The sequence below is a fragment of the Ranitomeya imitator genome, chromosome 4 (assembly GCF_032444005.1).
Source record: "Ranitomeya imitator isolate aRanImi1 chromosome 4, aRanImi1.pri, whole genome shotgun sequence".
NCBI classification, from domain to species: domain Eukaryota; kingdom Metazoa; phylum Chordata; class Amphibia; order Anura; family Dendrobatidae; genus Ranitomeya; species Ranitomeya imitator.
Window position 1 is genome coordinate 239,407,026 of NC_091285.1, and position 19,548 is coordinate 239,426,573.

At 40.6% G+C, this 19,548-nt stretch overlaps 1 protein-coding gene across 1 annotated transcript in view; it reads right to left on the bottom strand.

The window, feature by feature from the left end:
* Nucleotides 1-19,548, bottom strand: part of LOC138674484 (dynein axonemal heavy chain 3-like) — a 3,367,401-nt gene that overhangs the window by 21,873 nt on the left and 3,325,980 nt on the right. Inside the window, 4 exon segments of the mRNA XM_069762320.1 lie at nt 1,683-1,775; nt 5,259-5,441; nt 13,877-13,975; nt 15,958-16,050. Of these exon segments, the coding sequence (XP_069618421.1) occupies nt 1,683-1,775; nt 5,259-5,441; nt 13,877-13,975; nt 15,958-16,050 (468 nt within the window).

Genomic DNA, 19,548 nt, shown 5'->3' on the forward strand with positions numbered 1-19,548 from the left:
TCTCTCACCCACCTCTCCTACTACCCCTCCCTCTCTATCTCTGTCTCTTTTCCCCTGGACTTGCCCCAGAGCTCCGAACATTTCATCGGACTTCTGGGAGAAGTACGTGTTTGGCGTTTAGCACCGGACACTAACTGTCTGGTATGAATCCCGAACAAATGCTCCCACTTGTGATTAAATCCGACAAATGCAATCCGCATAAAAATGGGATTGCATTCGTACCAATTTAATCCTATGTTTGTGTTCTCAATGTCATTTTTTTCTCTGCTTTGGATCGCGATCAGATGGGTAAAAAACACAGCATGCTGCGATTGCATGTCAAATTTGGATTGCATACACCCATATAAGTCTGTGTTGGTGCATGTGAAACATCGCACTGCATTCAGATATCACCCGCCAATGTCGACAGCAGAGGAGATGGAGAAATTACTTTTTCCATCTAATCCGCACCTGTGCTGCAATCCTCTCATGTGAGAATATCAGAGCACTGACAATCGAGCTGGAGCCAAGTGTCATTAGCATCCGATTTGATACGCTAATGTGACTCCGACTGCATGTAAGTCCAGGTTCACTCATCTCTAATTAAGACTAGAGATGAGCGAACCTGAACTTAAAAGTTCGGTGTTTGTACCAGACAGTTAGTGTGCGGAGCTAAACACCGAACAGGAACTTCTCCCGGAATTCCGTTGCAGATAGAGAGAGAGAAAAACTCTGAGGGAAGTCCGTTACTGAGAAAAACAGAATTTTCCAGCTCAAAAGTTTGGGTCCACATTGTCAAAGGGGTTCAGGTTCTGGTTCAAGTTCAGGTATAGTTCTGGTATCCAAACCGAACTTTGGACTAAACTTCAGGTTGGCTACCAGAACCCAAACTTCAATGGGTCCACTCATCCATAATTAAGACTGGTGGGATCTAACCCGTAAGAGACCTGCTGCTCCAAAGAGCAAAGGAGTAGAAGCATTTCTAGCAAGAGGGCTAAGTTGAACATTCCTTGTAAAGCCTACAAGTTTTTTGTATACACACATTGGGATTTTGTTCTCCATTTTATTCTATTTCACATCTCAAAATATGTTTAAGAACAGGAACCTCCTGTTCATGGATAAGCAGTGGCAGCAAGAAATAGTTAACTGCTTTTTTGGAGCATCTGGCTCACAACAGCTCCTGGTAGGTAGACATAGCACAGTTTGAAGAAGGATTTGGATGACTCAGACCACAGTAAACCTGTAATTTACTACTGCTTCTGAGAAGATTGGAGCTCACTGTCACTCACCATCCCTTGGCAGGCTTTTATAGAAAGGTTTGATATGTAAACACTATATTAAATTATTGCCCACACAGTTCAGATATCCTAAACCAAATAATGTCTTACTACTGTAAAGCTAATGGCAAACATTAGCCATCCCAGGAATAGCATGACGCATAAATCTTCTAAAATAAGGTGGTGTTAAGCTGTTCCTACAAGGATTCCTAATTCCCAGGAAAGGTTTTATACACTAGAGGTCATCAATCTGCTTGAATTTTCATAAAAAGAATAATATATTCTACAGTATTCTATCCGAAAATGTTCTGCCTATGCAAATATACTGCAGGAGAAGAAATAAGCCTGGATATGCTTACTTTCTCTGCAACGTAAAAGTGGATGACAATGAAGATTAGACTCTTCACATTACCATTAAGATCTTACCTTAAAAAAATTCAGTCTTTGTAAAAGATCCGTTATATAACCCCCTAATGGCTTCAGTGATGGGTATGATCTGGCTGACCACATAGAAGGAACCTAAAAGTACAATAGGTATTACTGAAAAATGACTAAATGAGGATATCGAAACACTTGATTTGTGATCGTTCCAAGCATGGAGATTTCATTAAAGATTTTACGTTTTATCATAAAATATTTTTTTTCCGTTTTTGTAAGACCTTATTCAGACCTCCGATTTTTTTCGTGTATGAGAAAATCGGATTGATTTTTCTGATCAGACTCTAATCAGAGTTTGATCAAAGTGTGGTACAAGTATCATCCGATTTCTTCTACATGGAAAATTTTTAAAAAGAGTCTCCTCCTCTATTCTGATAGTCTGTGAAAATCAGACCACACCTCGGATGTTATCCAAATTATTTTTTTCACTGACCCATCGACTCTCATTGCCGATTTTGATCTGACCCTCAATGATGAGCTGAGAGCCCGTTCTAGTCTTCATGAAAATGGCGGTGGCACATGTGCAGATTGATCTACGGATCAATCAGTTGGTCTTCAGGAAAATGGTGAGGAGGTCAATCTGGGCGTGTCGCCATTTTCATGAAGAGCACCACCTGCTGAATCTGTAAGAGTGCTGCCCACAGCTAAGATGGCGCCAGGCCAAAATATAAATGATGATGATGATGATGAATACAACAGTGGCAGCGCCATTCTGCCCATACCTCTAGCTTAATATACTTACTCCTGATGACAGGTTCCCTATAAGAGTGCAAAAGATGCAAAACAAAAACCACGTCAAAATAGTTTCAAAAACACTTCCACAAAAATAATGTCCCCCAAAACAAACAAAAAAGTAGCGATTCATGAAGTGGATTTCTCTTGTAAGCCAGTTTTCGATTTTTCTACCTCTAAAACTCTGTGCAATTATTCCAAGTCCATTAGATTTCCTCCAGATTAGACCATGTTCACACGTTCAGTATTTGGTCAGTATTTTACCTCAGGACATGTAAGTTAAAACCAGGAGTGGAACAATCAGAGGAAAAGTATAATAGAAACACGTCACCACTTCTATATTTATCACCCACTCCTGGTTTTGGCTTATAAATACTGATGTAAAATAATGAACATGTGAACATGGCTTTGTGATATTCTTGAGGCCAAACATTGTGATGTGGACTACATTATTCTTGCCATAAATAAGAAACATAACATCTAAAGAATTGGTAGAAATGCCGTGTGCGATCCGTAGCTCCGTAGCTCTGTAGCCGGTCACGTGTACTTATCACGTGACTGTGACGTCACGCAAGGTCCTGTACCTTGCCGGCTTCAGCTTCTTATACGCGGCCGCTACTGCCTGTGCACGGCAGTTTCTGAGCCATCAAGGGGTACGCTAGTCACCGGCCGGGACAGCGTCTCCTGCACTACCATCCGCAATCTATTAGCTCTTTATGACATTGGACATTACCGGAACAGAGATCAAGAGACGTCTCCAGACACAAGGTTCATAGCATATCAGTGAAGGACCTTTCCGCATGCTACCACTGGACGCAGATCCCCTCTTTCTTGATATTAAGGTAATCACATTTTGTTAATTTACAGTCCTGTATGTGGTATCTTGTTGATATGACCACCTAGAATTTTAACTATTTATGGCTTCATATAGGTTTTTTTAGCTCAAATATCCTATACAGCTTTCTTTAATATTTTTTACAGACACATTGTAAAACCAAAATAAACCACTATGATCATAAATGATACATATCTAAAGTCCATAATTCTGATATGAACACACCAGCTGCATTCGCTCTGTACTGTAAAATGATAATTATAGTCAAAATCACCTGTATAAGTTTCTTCATCTTGAAAAAAAAAAATCTAATTTTTTAATGGACAGGTCTATTTTTTTTCTTGGAATTTCTGGATGGTTGGCAACCCTGTCACCAGTGTCGGACAACTAGAATTCCACCCCAACCCTTATATAAGACCTTCCAGGCATTTTCATTGTAAAAATGGGTGCCCATTTACAGCTATTAAAATCATAGGTCATAACAGCATCCTGACTACTTGTAGTTTCTTTAACCTATGAATAGTTGACTGGGCCTGTAGACTGGGATGCATTATACACAACGCTATGTTCACATGATCGTTGTTTTCTTTCCGAGTGCGGTCAGTGGAAAAAACTGAAAGAACTCCTACCAATGTTATTCAATTGGAGTATCCAAATTGCCGCTTTTTTAAGCGAACCGAAAGTCTGAATGAAAAAAAAATCGCGGTATAAAGGGGTAGTCTGAAAGCAAAACATTTTTCTCCTAACTCCCTATCTATTTAGTCTCATAATTCTAAGCTATTCTAATATTCTTGCATTCAAAATTCCCTACCGTTCCTATTTAGTCTCATAATTCTAAGCTACTCTAATATTCTTGCATTCTAAATTCCTTACCGTTCCTTAACTACACTATTTAATTGCTTTTGTATTTTTCCCCTATTTCCTGTCTGATAACGATTCGTTTGAGTATCACCAGGACATACTTTGATACTCAAATGAACCGTCAGCAGGGAAAAGGGGCTGCGGTCATTGTCACAGTCCCTGCCCCTCCCTGAAATGAAGTGTCATCAGTGACACTGGTATCAGGGGCGGTACTTTCCCTGCTGTGTCCCTGAGCGTCTCCCTTGTGCAGTGTCTTCCCCATGCAGAGCCCCCCAGTGCCCTGTACTATGAGAGCTGTGGCCGCTCTGTTGTTGGCTTACATGAATAGTAATAAGCCGGCAGCAGAGCGTTATCACTATACCCCGCATAGACCAATGTTGTCACTGGCGGGGGCGACGCTGGTCTCTGCACCATCGGGTATTGTGACACTAAGTTGATTTACTATATATTCGTGCTGTCCCTTACAGCAGTCGGCATTGTGGAATCTATTGGCAGCTTGTCTGCTGTAAAGTAATATGCAAGAAAGGTATTTCAAAGCTAAAATTCTACTTAAACTGGCAAACAGGAATATTTCCAGGATTAACATTATGTTACATGAATGCTTTTTTTTCCAATTTCTTGCTCATTTTATTTAATACTTTTCAAAATGTACAGTTTTATTCAAGCCAAATTAGAATAAAATATGCTTTTTGTTGCTCAGTGAATATCCCCCCTCCAAAGCAGACTGATAAAAACATGGCTACATTTCCCAGTAGCTTCTCTTTAAAACACATATTTTATGTATAAGTAAAATATTCTTTCTTTCTGACTGAATTGTGAGCGGAGTCCCATTTCTTTTAGATTAATAGATCCCACTGTATATTTTTCATACATGTATTAGTGAAGATAAGAAACTGCAGGCCTTTTGATACAGAAAGAGGTAACAATATGTGTTTAAAACATAATTACCAAGTAGATATGACTTGTGTCAGGGGAATATGCAATGAGGAAGCTGAAGTGTGAAAAAGATTCTTTGCAATGTGGAGACAGAAAGATGAGTAATGAGAATCCTAATACGCTGTGACAGCACTTGCATATTAATCCCTATGGGTGAGCATATTTTAAGGCACACTTACTACAGAGCACAAATGACTTACTTTACCAACAATCACGCTATTGAACAAATCATCAAGTTCATTGGACATCACAGACAGACCAGCAATGGCTTTGTTTAAATCCTGCAAGCTCATTCGGATGGTAGAGGTCAAGCGGTTAAATCTCAATAACTCATGAACCAGCACAGTGTTCATAGATTCTGTATACTGAATCGGATACATTCTCTGGAAGAAGGACACAAAACATCAAGTCATTTAGAAAGGCTTTGAAGGTGCCCCGAAACATCTACTCTACAAAGCACATAAAGGACAACTGCACAATAATCAATATATCCTATCTGTACTTAGGTACAAGATGTGCCTCATTGTGTGCTTTGGACTGTAGTAATAACTGTAACCTTAACCTCTGACCCTAGAGCATACCGAAATAATTCTATCTTGTATGTTATTTGTCCCCTTTTTGGTCCAAAGCTATTGTTGCCCCAGCAGAATAATCCTCATATACAATCTCTCACTATGGGAGAAAAAGATTTCCACTGTATTATGAAACTGTAAAGACATGTTGTATCATACACAGAAAGTATCAAGGAGCAATCCAGTTTTCATTATTATATGGATGTTACATGTCATGTTTAAATTCATAATTAAACCACATTATAATTGCTCTTCATCTTTCACTTTTGATAAATACTTTTCATAGTGTGATGCAGTGACCCCTGTGGCAGCTAGGGGGCACTGTGTGTGCTCTTTGGGATATGCATGGAGGCATATCTCTTGTTATAATGGTGGTGAAACAGTGACTGGCTGTGTTGTGAATGGCCGATATGTGTCGCAGAGGGAGTCTGCGTGGTAAGTCTGATGCAGTGTTGTTGTTCTGAGACCTGTAGTCCCTCAAGAGTTTGTATGTTTATAATGGGAGACTTACTAGGCTAGTTATGTGAGATGGGTGGGACAAACTAGCCACACATCCACACTCCCACCCAGGGGAGTGGTTAAGGGTATATAATGTGACCAGGGTGTGGGTCACATGTTCCTGTGTGGTTCCTGTGTTGGATTTCCTGAGAGTAGGAATCCTGAGGAGGAGATGCCAGTGTGTTGGATTTCCTGGGAGAAGGAATCCTGAATAGCACACTGGGCAACCTGTGTTGGAAGACCTGGGAGTAGGTTTCCTGAAGCGCTCATGCTGGTGTGTTGGGAGGTCCTGGGAGTAGGACCGGATCCCTGAATAGCGCACAGAAAGACTATGGTTCTGGATGGTCTGTGTTGGGGAAACTACTGTCCTTCGGTGGATCTGGACTTACTAAGGTATGCTGCCCAGGCAAGTTGGTGACCCCTGTGAGGCAGCTTTCCCAGGTGAGAGGACTGACGAGGAGACAGCAGGTGGAGCAGGAGCTCCCATAAGGTACCATTGACTGTTGGTGCTTGTGTTAGTCAATGAACTGTGTGGTCTCCCACGGCAACTGAACAGAGTGAGGTTCTGCATGTTTAGAGACTGCTACCCAATGTCATATGCGCTATATGACTAGGGACGTTGGTGAACTGTTCGGCGTACGGACACCCATGGTAACTGGACGAAGTGAGAGGTGCATCATGTTTATTGTCTGTGAGACAAAGCCATATATGAAGTGTCCAAGATAAAGCTGCAAGTTAATATCACCAGTTGGTGCCTGTTGTGTTCTATGAAATGTATAATATGAACTGTGCATAACCTGGTTTATGACACTTTAATAAACCGTATGGTCCGTTTTGTTTGGAAAAATCGTGCCTGACTACGTTAATTCCGTGCCAAGCGAGTGTCCCCCAATACACTCAATAAGTGCAATCTTACAATAGGTACATCTTAGGTCATGTATCCCCATTTGATGCGGGCTCTGGCACTGAGCCTGCTTCTTTTCCAGCTCATGACAGCTATTTGATGAGCTGTCATGTGCTCATAACAGCCATGGGTGGAATCGCAATCCACCAGTGGCTATTAACTAGTTAAATATCGCTGTCAATCTCTGACAGTGGCATTTAACTTGTGCATCACTAATCCATCCAATTGATGCACCTATTACATGATCGCAGGGCACCAATAGGTTGGCATGACAATCGGGGGTCTACAGAAGACCCCCGTGCTTGTCAGTGCTGATCTGCTATGGATGCCAATGATGATTTTTGCTACACTTATCAGGGCTGAAGCCTTGCTATGTGTAGCACAAGCGATCAGATGATTGCAGCTTCAAGTCTCCCAAGGAGACTATTGAAGCCAGTAACATAGTAACATAGTTAGTAAGGCCGAAAAAAGACATTTGTCCATCCAGTTCAGCCTATATTCCATCATAATAAATCCCCAGATCTACATCCTTCTACAGAACCTAATAATTGTATGATACAATATTGTTCTGCTCCAGGAAGACATCCAGGCCTCTCTTGAACCCCTCGACTGAGTTCGCCATCACCACCTCCTCAGGCAAGCAATTCCAGATTCTCACTGCCCTAACAGTAAAGAATCCTCTTCTATGTTGGTGGAAAAACCTTCTCTCCTCCAGATGCAAAGAATGCCCCCTTGTGCCCGTCACCTTCCTTGGTATAAACAGATCCTCAGCGAGATATTTGTATTGTCCCCTTATATACTTATACATGGTTATTAGATCGCCCCTCAGTCGTCTTTTTTCTAGACTAAATAATCCTAATTTCGCTAATCTATCTGGGTATTGTAGTTCTCCCATCCCCTTTATTAATTTTGTTGCCCTCCTTTGTACTCTCTCTAGTTCCATTATATCCTTCCTGAGCACCGGTGCCCAAAACTGGACACAGTACTCCATGTGCGGTCTAACTAGGGATTTGTACAGAGGCATTATACTGCTCTCATCATGTGTATCCAGACCTCTTTTAATGCACCCCATGATCCTGTTTGCCTTGGCAGCTGCTGCCTGGCACTGGCTGCTCCAGGTAAGTTTATCATTAACTAGGATCCCCAAGTCCTTCTCCCTGTCAGATTTACCCAGTGGTTTCCCATTCAGTGTGTAATGGTGATATTGATTCCTTCTTCCCATGTGTATAACCTTACATTTATCATTGTTAAACCTCATCTGCCACCTTTCAGCCCAAGTTTCCAACTTATCCAGATCCATCTGTAGCAGAATACTATCTTCTCTTGTATTAACTGCTTTACATAGTTTTGTATCATCTGCAAATATCGATATTTTACTGTGTAAACCTTCTACCAGATCATTAATGAATATGTTGAAGAGAACAGGTCCCAATACCGACCCCTGCGGTACCCCACTGGTCACAGCGACCCAGTTAGAGACTATACCATTTATAACCACCCTCTGCTTTCTATCACTAAGCCAGTTACTAACCCATTTACACACATTTTCCCCCAGACCAAGCATTCTCATTTTGTGTACCAACCTCTTGTGAGGCACGGTATCAAACGCTTTGGAAAAATCGAGATATACCACGTCCAATGACTCACCGTGGTCCAGTCTATAGCTTACCTCTTCATAAAAACTGATTAGATTGGTTTGACAGGAGCGATTTCTCATAAACCCATGCTGATATGGAGTTAAACAGTTATTCTCATTGAGATAATCCAGAATAACATCCCTCAGAAACCCTTCAAATATTTTACCAACAATAGAGGTTAGACTTACTGGCCTATAATTTCCAGGTTCACTTTTAGAGCCCTTTTTGAATATTGGCACCACATTTGCTATGCGCCAGTCCTGCGGAACAGACCCTGTCGCTATAGAGTCCCTAAAAATAAGAAATATTGGTTTATCTATTACATTACTTAGTTCTCTTAGTACTCGTGGGTGTATGCCATCCGGACCCGGAGATTTATCTATTTTAATCTTATTTAGCCGGTTTCACACCTCTTCTTGGGTTAGATTGGTGACCCTTAATATAGGGTTTTCATTGTTTCTTGGGATTTCACCTAGCATTTCATTTTCCACCGTGAATACCGTGGAGAAGAAGGTGTTTAATATGTTAGCTTTTTCCTCGTCATCTACAACCATTCTTTCCTCACTATTTTTTAAGGGGCCTACATTTTCAGTTTTTATTCTTTTACTATTGATATAGTTGAAGAACAGTTTGGGATTAGTTTTACTCTCCTTAGCAATGTGCTTCTCTGTTTCCTTTTTGGCAGCTTTAATTAGTTTTTTAGATAAAGTATTTTTCTCCCTATAGTTTTTTAGAGCTTCAATGGTGCCATCCTGCTTTAGTAGTGCAAATGCTTTCTTTTTACTGTTAATTGCCTGTCTTACTTCTTTGTTTAGCCACATTGGGTTTTTCCTATTTCTAGTCCTTTTATTCCCACAAGGTATAAACCGCTTACACTGCCTATTTAGGATGTTCTTAAACAATTTCCATTTATTATCTGTATTCTTATTTCTGAGGATAATGTCCTCAGTAAAAAGTAGAAACAAAAATATTTTTTTAAATATTAAAAAATATAAAAGTTCAAATCACCCACCTTTTTGCTCCATTCCAAATAAAACAATAAAAAATTAAAAATACACATATTTGTTATCACTGCATTCAGAAGCGACCGATCCATCAAAATATTAAAATAATTATTCTGATTGGTAAACAGCGTAATGAGAAAAAAAATCAAACTGGCATAATGATGTCTTTTTGGTCGGCGCAATATTGTAATGCAATAATGGGCGATCAAAACATCATATTTACCCAAAATGGTATCTATCAATGAAAACATCAGCTCAGCGCGCAAAAAAATAAGCCCTCACCTAGTTCCGGATCCTGAAAAATGGAGCTGCTACGAGTCTCGCAAAATGGCAACATTTCTTTTTCTGAGACATACCACGTTATAATTGCTCTCCATTTTTCACTTTTGATAAAAAGTATTTATATATAAAAAAAACATTCCTGGAATGGCATATACAGTGGGGCAAAAAAGTATTTAGTCAGTCAGCAATAGTGCAAGTTCCACCACTTAAAAAGATGAGAGGCGTCTGTAATTTACATCATAGGTAGACCTCAACTATGGGAGACAAACTGAGAAAAAAAAATCCAGAAAATCACATTGTCTGTTTTTTTTATCATTTTTTTTGCATATTATGGTGGAAAATAAGTATTTGGTCAGAAACAATCAAGATTTCTGGCTCTCACAGACCTGTAACTTCTTCTTTAAGAGTCTCCTCTTTCCTCCACTCATTACCTGTAGTAATGGCACCTGTTTAAACTTGTTATCGGTATAAAAAGACACCTGTGCACACCCTCAAACAGTCTGACTCCAAACTCCACTATGGTGAAGACCAAAGAGCTGTCAAAGGACACCAGAAACAAAATTGTAGCCCTGCACCAGGCTGGGAAGACTGAATCTGCAATAGCCAACCAGCTTGGAGTGAAGAAATCAACAGTGGGAGCAATATTTAGAAAATGGAAGACATACAAGACCACTGATAATCTCCCTCGATCTGGGGCTCCACGCAAAATCCCACCCTGTGGGGTCAGAATGATCACAAGAACGGTGAGCAAAAATCCCAGAACCACGCGGGGGGACCTAGTGAATGAACTGCAGAGAGCTGGGACCAATGTAACAAGGCCTACCATAAGTAACACACTACGCCACCATGGACTCAGATCCTGCAGTGCCAGAAGTGTCCCACTGCTTAATCCAGTACATGTCCGGGCCCGTCTGAAGTTTGCTAGAGAGCGTTTAGATGATCCAGAGGAGTTTTGGGAGAATGTCCTATGGTCTGATGAAACCAAACTGGAACTGTTTGGTAGAAACACAACTTGTCGTGTTTGGAGGAAAAAGAATACTGAGTTGCATCCATCAAACACCATACCTACTGTAAAGCATGGTGGTGGAAACATCATGCTTTGGGGCTGTTTCTCTGCAAAGGGGCCAGGACGACTGATCCGGGTACATGAAAGAATGAATGGGGCCATGTATCGTGAGATTTTGAGTGCAAACCTCCTTCCATCAGCAAGGGCATTGAAGATGAAACGTGGCTGGGTCTTTCAACACGACAATGATCCAAAGCACACCGCCAGGGCAATGAAGGAGTGGCTTCGTAAGAAGCATTTCAAGGTCCTGGAGTGGCCTAGCCAGTCTCCAGATCTCAACCCTATAGAAAACCTTTGGAGGGAGTTGAAAGTCCGTGTTGCCAAGCGAAAAGCCAAAAACATCACTGCTCTAGAGGAGATCTGCATGGAGGAATGGGCCAACATACCAACAACAGTGTGTGGCAACTTTGTGAAGACTTACAGAAAACGTTTGACCTCTGTCATTGCCAACAAAGGATATATTACAAAGTATTGAGATGAAATTTTGTTTCTGACCAAATACTTATTTTCCACCATAATATGCAAATAAAATGTTAAAAAAACAGACAATGTGATTTTCTGGATTTTTTTTTCTCAGTTTGTCTCCCATAGTTGAGGTCTACCTATGATGTAAATTAAAGACGCCTCTCATCTTTTTAAGTGGTCGAACTTGCACTATTGCTGACTGACTAAATACTTTTTTGCCCCACTGTATATGGAGGATTCATTATTGGCAGTGGCACCGATTGGTAGATTTGGCACCTTTCGTAGATTTTGCATTGGCGTCCAGGAGATTCCAGACATATCCTTAGACTGAAGTGGTCTCCGAGATGCTTTACATAATTTACAGTGTATAACCTATTGTTTCAATCAAATTTTTATGTTTAATATATTTTTTATATTACACCCTGAAATCTTGCAATTCCGCTTTAGACACTGAACCATATAATAATAATCTGACACTTCCTGTTTTGGAATTAACGTTAAAGATCCCACTCCTCCTTAATTAGCAATCAAAATAACACTCGTTGCGCTTTGGTCTACATTCCTAGACCTGCACAGATTGATGCAATGAGTGAAAGAGGAAACCGGTATGAAACGGCGCTAACAAAAAAGCAATATCCGTCTCCAACAGGCAATGCGCATTAACTCGGCAATCTGTGAGTCTGATAAAGGTCTAAGCATGCAGACCGTAAAGTTGTCACTATTATTTGGATTGACTATTAAAATAGGTTTCATGTTTTGCTGAGGTCTTTGGTTGGTTTCATTACAGAGTAATCTTACCCCCACACCCAGCTGGATGGAGCGCCTCATATTCTACACATTATATTGCCTTCTGTTTAATAGAGATCACTTCTCAGCATTGGTGACATCAATGACAGAGGACAAGATGAAAGGTAACAAAGCTGAATGCTGATTATGCACAATTGCAACATTAACCCCTTCATGCCATGGCCATTTTCCATTTTTTCTTCTTTTGAATGTCACCATTCATTTTACCTTGTAATGTACTGGACAAAAATTCCAAGTGGGTTCAAATTTCACAAAAAGAGCAATTTCACCATTTTGGGGGTCTTTTATTTACCATGTTCACTATATGTTAAAACTAACCATGCAATATGATTCTCTAGGTCCGTACGAGTACGGAGATACCACACATGTATAGTTTCTTTTTTTTAATTTACGGTAAGCGATGAAAATAAATTTGGAAATTCATTCTCATTTTTCAGGATACGGCTCTATGTGAAGGCTTATTTTTTGCACCCTGAGCTGACATTTTTGCTGATACCATTTAGGAATTTGGTTAAAATAAACTCTAATTCTGGTGTTTTTATTTATTTTTTTCTTTATGCTGTTTGCCAATCAGATTAATTTGTTTAATATTTTGATAGAGCAGACTTTTATTAACAGCAATACCAAATATGTGTATTTTTTATTGTTTTATTTTAATGGGTCAAAAAAGGGGCGATTTGAACTTTTGTGTTTTTTTTTTTCTCATTTTTTGAAGGCACATGATGCAGGGAAAGATGTGAATGTGCATCAAAGTCAGCCGGCATATGGCTTATATCTACGTCATATGTCATGAATGGGTTAAAGGGAACCAATTATGTCCCAAAACACCAACCTGCAGACATATGATTGATCTGGAAATTAATAGCATTTTAATGTCATATGGCTGCCCCACTGAGAGCCTGGCTACCAGAAAGACACACAGTGAGCTGCGGCTGTAATCATGCCATGGCACTGATTGACAGCTGGCTCAGCTTTGATGCACTGCAGAGACAGCTGTCAGTCAATGCCAGGGGCGTGGTTACAGCTGCCACTCACTATGTGCCTCTATGACTGAAAGCCTGAGTCGGCCGGTTAATTTCCTCCTGGCAGCGGGACTTTCAGTGCGTTAGCTGCAAGGTTTTAGAATGCTGTTAACCTGCAGATTAACAACATATCTACAGACTAATTGCATTTTTTACATGACAAGCTTCCATTAAATACAGATGAAAGGGGCCATTCCATGAATTTACATAAAAAAGCGAAATAAGTACCGTACATACTGTATGTACTGTGTGTAGCAATATTGGAATTCATCTATTCATTAGTCAAAGTGTGCCCACATATAGTGTATGTATATGTTTGTGCATTGGCCACGTAACGTATTTATAAAAATGTTCTCCACAATTCTGTAATTATGATAATATCATTTATTTAGTAACATAACTTGTTTTTGGTAAAGTTTTCAAATCACGAATGTGCTGTAATATGTGCCAATTGATTTCTATTAATGGCAGAAAATATGAGTCTGGAAAAATGACACAGGAAATATTGTTTCTATAAACTAATATCTCAAACAAATCGCCAAAGAAACATATAACTTGTACCTTGACTTCTTCTACATTAAAATCCTCTGGTATTTTTGATAGAATGTCATCTGTAAGTTCCTGGACAACTTCAGAAGTTGATTTTCCACCTCCACTTGTCTAGACAGAAGACAGATGACATTACAAAGTTACATGAAGATAGCAGTTTGTAACATACTCAGCCAACGCAATGTGGGTGAGAAGCAAAACAGTTCACAAAAAATAATAAAACTTTTCAACCATTTGACAGTTCCTTCAACTAAAGCAGTCAATAAACTTACAGTCTGCTGAATTCAGCATGTTTCTTATTAAAAAGCCCTATATCTAACATTAACTGTATAATTACAGTGGGGGTCACATTAGCGTATAACATCATGGCAGCTGAGTGTCATCCTACTGTGCTACGACCCTCAGATCACAGGTGAGGAGAAGGAGGAGAGATTAATCTCTCCTTCTTCTCCATTAACTGTCTCGGCTTACATCGGACTGCACTCAGATGACACGATGTTTTGCACGCACCCATTGGCTTGAATGGGTGCGCGCCGTGTGGAATAGGCTGCCAATATTTTTTTTTCGCATGCTGATTTTCTTGCATTGCAGTCCTCCGTATTATACGCCAGTGTGAGCGGGGTCTAACTAAAAAAGTGACATAACATGTGGTGACGTTACATAACACAACTAACGTGACGTTGCAAGAATTACAGCTATGAGGTCACCAGACAGTTGGACTCATTGAAAGTCCCAGCGATACTTTAGCTTTAGGCCTCATGTACTTAGCTTTAATATAGGTAGTTATGACTTACTATACTTTCGCATGCCTCAGAACTTGCCAAACTAATGGAGGGCCCTGCTGCTTATTGAAAATGGGGGTGTTTTTTCTTTTTCAGGGGAATTTGTGCACCTGTGTATGATGTATGCTCCAACTCAACCCACCCCACTCTTGCCTGTGGAATGGTGCAGACATATGGTGCATGATGCGACCATGTGTCCAATAAGAAAATAGTTTTGGTGAATTAGACCATTGACTACTGTAGGCTCAATTGCTGCCCATGTGCAGTCTGATGTGGGCTGGGGCAGTACATGGACTGGGAATACTGTTGTATGAATAAAGATAGGGAAATGCTGCATCTTTGGAAGCAACACAATGGAGGAACATTGTGATGCGGTTGAAATTTTTATGACTTGCTTGTCTTGGTAGCTGTACCCTAGGGGCCACAATGCAACAACATTCACTTGTATTGTGCTGAGACACAGCGGCTACACATACACATAGTAATGCTTGCTGCCAAAGTCACTGTGAGGTCCTAGCCTTAGGTCTAACACATGATTCTACGGTCAGACTTTCTGACCTGTCACCCCCAAAATCGAAGATGAGCTGCGGCCACCAGCATCATGGGCTTATCTACAGCATTCTGGAATGCTGTAGATAAGCCCCCAATGTATCCTGAAAGATGAGAAAGAGAGGTTAGATTATATTCACCCAGGGGTGGTCCCGGTGCGGTTCGGGTCCGATGGGTGTCGCGGTCCGGTCCGGGGCCTCCCATCTTCTTACAAGATGTCCTCTTCTTGTATTCATGCTGTGGCTCTGGCGCAGGCATACTTTTTTCTGCCCTGTTGAGGGCAGAGCAAAGTACTGCAGGGCGCAGGCGCTGGGCCTCTCTGACCTCTCCCGACACCTGTGCACTGCAGTACTTTGCTCTGCCCTCAACAGGGCAGAAAAAAGTATGCCTGCGCCACAGCCGCGGCATGAATACAAGAAGAGGATCTCATCGTAAAAAGATGGGAGGCCCTGGACCGGACCACGGCACCCATCGGATCCGGACCGCAGCGAGACCGCCCCTGGGTGAGTATAATCTAACCTCTTTTTCTCATCTTTCAGGATACATCAGGGGCTTATCTATAGCATTCCAGAATGCTGTAGATAAGCCCCTGATGCTGGTGGGCTTAGCTCATCTTCAATTTTGGGGGTGACAGGTTCCCTTTAAATATGATACCACCATCAGTTATTTTCTAGCATATACGGTAAGTCAATATTAATGAGAACTTTCTTTGTTCAAATCTTTGATTGGTTCATAAAACAGTGGAAGTAATGTGTTTATTACCTGTTTTGGTAAAGTTGTAAGGATTCCATCAAATAATTCTACAGTCTCCTTCTGTTCCCTGGTAATATTTCCGTTCATGTGAAGTCCAAAAACCTACATAAAGAATCATTCTACTCAGATATTCATTTAACAAAGGCGTTCAAAATCAGCTTATAACCGATCACCCATAAATTAATATGAGACACATTTGAAAGAATTGCAGGAAACTTGTTTTATTGTGGTATTAACAAACAAGACAAAGCAAACGAAAAATAGACTAACATCCCCTCTTAATATTCTGGGGATATGTTTTAAGACACGAAGGAGCTGATAGATTCAAATTTTTGTGACAGAAAACTATTGTAAAACACTCTGAAAAATTGAAAATTTTTGTGCATGGCGTTCATGCTGTGACTTTTGGAGTTCTAAACCTTGTTTCAAGCAACTTTGGCAAAACGGATGGACCACCTGCGAAATTAACCCCTTTACCCCCAAGGGTGGTTTGCACGTCAATGACCAGGCCAATTTTTACAATTCTGACCACTGTCCCTTTATGAGGTTATAACTCCGAAACGCTTCAACGGATCCTGGTGATTCTGACATTGTTTTCTCGTGACATATTGTACTTCATGATAGTGGTAAAATTTCTTTGATAGTACCTGCGTTTATTTGTGAAAAAAACGGAAATTTGGTGAAAATTTTGAAAATTTCGCAATTTTCAAACTTTGAATTTTTATGCAATTAAATCACAGAGATATGTCACACAAAATACTTAAGTAACATTTCCCACATGTCTCCTTTACATCAGCATAATTTTGGAACCAATTTTTTTTTTGTTAGGGAGTTATAAGGGTTAAAAGTTGACCAGCAATTTCTCATTTTTACAACACCATTTTTTTTAGGGACCACGTCTCATTTGAAGTCATTTTGAGGGGTCTATATGATAGAAAATGCCCAAGTGTGACACCATTCTAAAAACTGCACCCCTCAAGGTGCTCAAAACCACATTCAAGAAGTTTATTAACCCTTCAGGTGTTTAATAGGAATTTTTGGAATGTTTAAATAAAAATTAACATTTAACTTTTTTACACAAAAAATTTACTTCAGCTCCAATTTGTTTTATTTTACCAAGGGTAACAGGAGAAATTGGACCCAAAAAGTTGTTGTCCAATTTGTCCTGAGTACGCTGATACCCCATATGTGGCAGTAAACCACTGTTTGGGCGCATGGGAGAGCTCGGAAGGGAAGGAGCGCTATTTGACTTTTCAATGCAAAATTGACAGGAATTGAGATGGGACGCCATGTTGCGTTTGGAGAGCCACTGATGTGCCTAAACATTGAAACCCCCCACAAGTGACACCATTTTGGAAAGTAGACCCCCTAAGGAACTTATCTGGATGTGTGGTGAGCACTTTGACCCACCAAGTGCTTCACAGAAGTTTATAATGCAGAACCGTAAAAATAAAAAATCATATTTTTTCACAAAAATTATTTTTTAGCCCCCAGTTTTGTATTTTCCCTAGGGTAACAGGAGAAATTGGACCCCAAAAGTTGTTGTCCAATTTGTCCTGAGTACTCTGATACCCCATATGTGGGGGGGAACCACCGTTTGGGCGCATGGGAGGGTTCGGAAGGGAAGGAGCGCCATTTGGAATGCAGACTTAGATGGAATGGTCTGCAGGCGTCACATTGCGTTTGCAGAGCCCCTAATGTACATAAACAGTAGAAACCCCCCACAAGTGACACCATTTTGGAAAGTAGACCCCCTAAGGAACTCATCTTGATGTGTTGTGAGAGCTTTGAACCCCCAAGTATTTCACTACAGTTTATAACGCAGAGCCATGCAAATAAAAAATATTTTTTTTCCACAAAAATTATATTTTAGCCCCCAGTTTTGTATTTTTCCAAGGTTAGCAGGAGAAATTGGACCCTAAATGTTGTTGTCCAATTTGTCCTGAGTACGCTGATACCCGATATGTGGGGGGGAACCACCGTTTGGGCGCATGGGAGGGCTCGGAAGGGAAGGAGCATCATTTGGAATGCAGACTTAGATGGATTGGTCTGCAGGCGTCACATTGCGTTTGCAGAGCCCCTAATGTACCTAAACAGTAGAAACCCCCCACAAGTGACCCCATATTGGAAACTAGACCCCTCAATGAACTTATCTAGATGTGTTGTGAGAACTTTGAACCCCCAAGTGTTTCACTACAGTTTATAACGCAGAGCCGTGAAAATAAAAAATATTTTTGTTTTCCCACAAAAATTATTTTTTAGCCCCCAGTTTTGTATTTTCCCAAGGGTAACAGGAGAAATTGGTCAACAAAAGTTGTTGTCCAATTTGTCCTGAGTACGCTGATACCCCATATGTTGGGGTAAACCCCTGTTTGGGCACACAGGAGAGCTCGGAAGGGAAGGAGCACTGTTTTACTTTTTCAACGCAGAATTGGCTGGAATTGAGATCGGACGCCATGTCGTGTTTGGAGAGCCCCTGATGTGCCGAAACAGTGGAAACCCCCCAATTATAACTGAAACCCTAATCTAAACACACCCCTAACCCTAATTCCAACGGTAACCCTAACCACACCTCTAACCCTGACACACCCCTAACCCTAATCCCAACCCTATTCCCAACTGTAAATGTAATCTAAACCCTAACCCTAACTTTAGCCCCAACCCTAACTGTAGCCCCAACCCTAACCCTAACCCTAGCCCTAACCCTAGCCCTAACCCTAGCCCTAGCCCTAACCCTAGCCCTAACCCTAACCCTAACCCTAGCCCTAGCCCTAACCCTAGCCCTAACCCTAGCTCTAGCCCTAACCCTAGCCCTAGCCCTAACCCTAGCCCTAGCCCTAACCCTAGCCCTAATGGGAAAATGGAAATAAATACATTTTTTTTTATTTTTCCCTAACTAAGGGGGTGATGATGGGGGGTTTGATTTACTTTTATAGCGAGTTTTTTAGCGGATTTTTATGATTGGCAGCCGTCACACACTGAAAGACCCTTTTTATTGCAAAAAATATTTTTTGCAATACCACATTTTGAGAGCTATAATTTTTCCATATTTTGGTCCAGAGAGTCATGTGAGGTCTTGTTTTTTGCGGGACGAGTTGACGTTTTTATTGAAAACATTTTTGGGCACGTGACATTTTTTTTATCGCTTTTTATTCCGATTTTTGTGAGGAAGAATGACCAAAAGCCAGCTATTAATGAATTTCTATTGGGGGAGGCGTTTATACCGTTCCGCGTTTGGTAAAATTGATAAATCAGTTTTATTCTTCGGGTCAGTACGATTACAGCGATACCTCATTTATATCATTTTTTTATGGTTTGGCACTTTTATACGATAAAAACTATTTTACAGAAAAAATAATTATTTTTGCATCGCTTTATTCTCAGGACTATAACTTTTTTATTTTTTTGCTGATGATGCTGTATGGCGGCTCTTTTTTTGCGGGACAATATGACGCTTTCAGCGGTACCATGGTTATTTATATCTGTCCTTTTGATCGCGTGTTATTCCACTTTTTGTTCGGCGGTATGATAATAAAGCGTTGTTTTTTGCCTCGTTTTTTTTTTTTTTTCTCTTACGGTGTTTACTGAAGGGGTTAACTA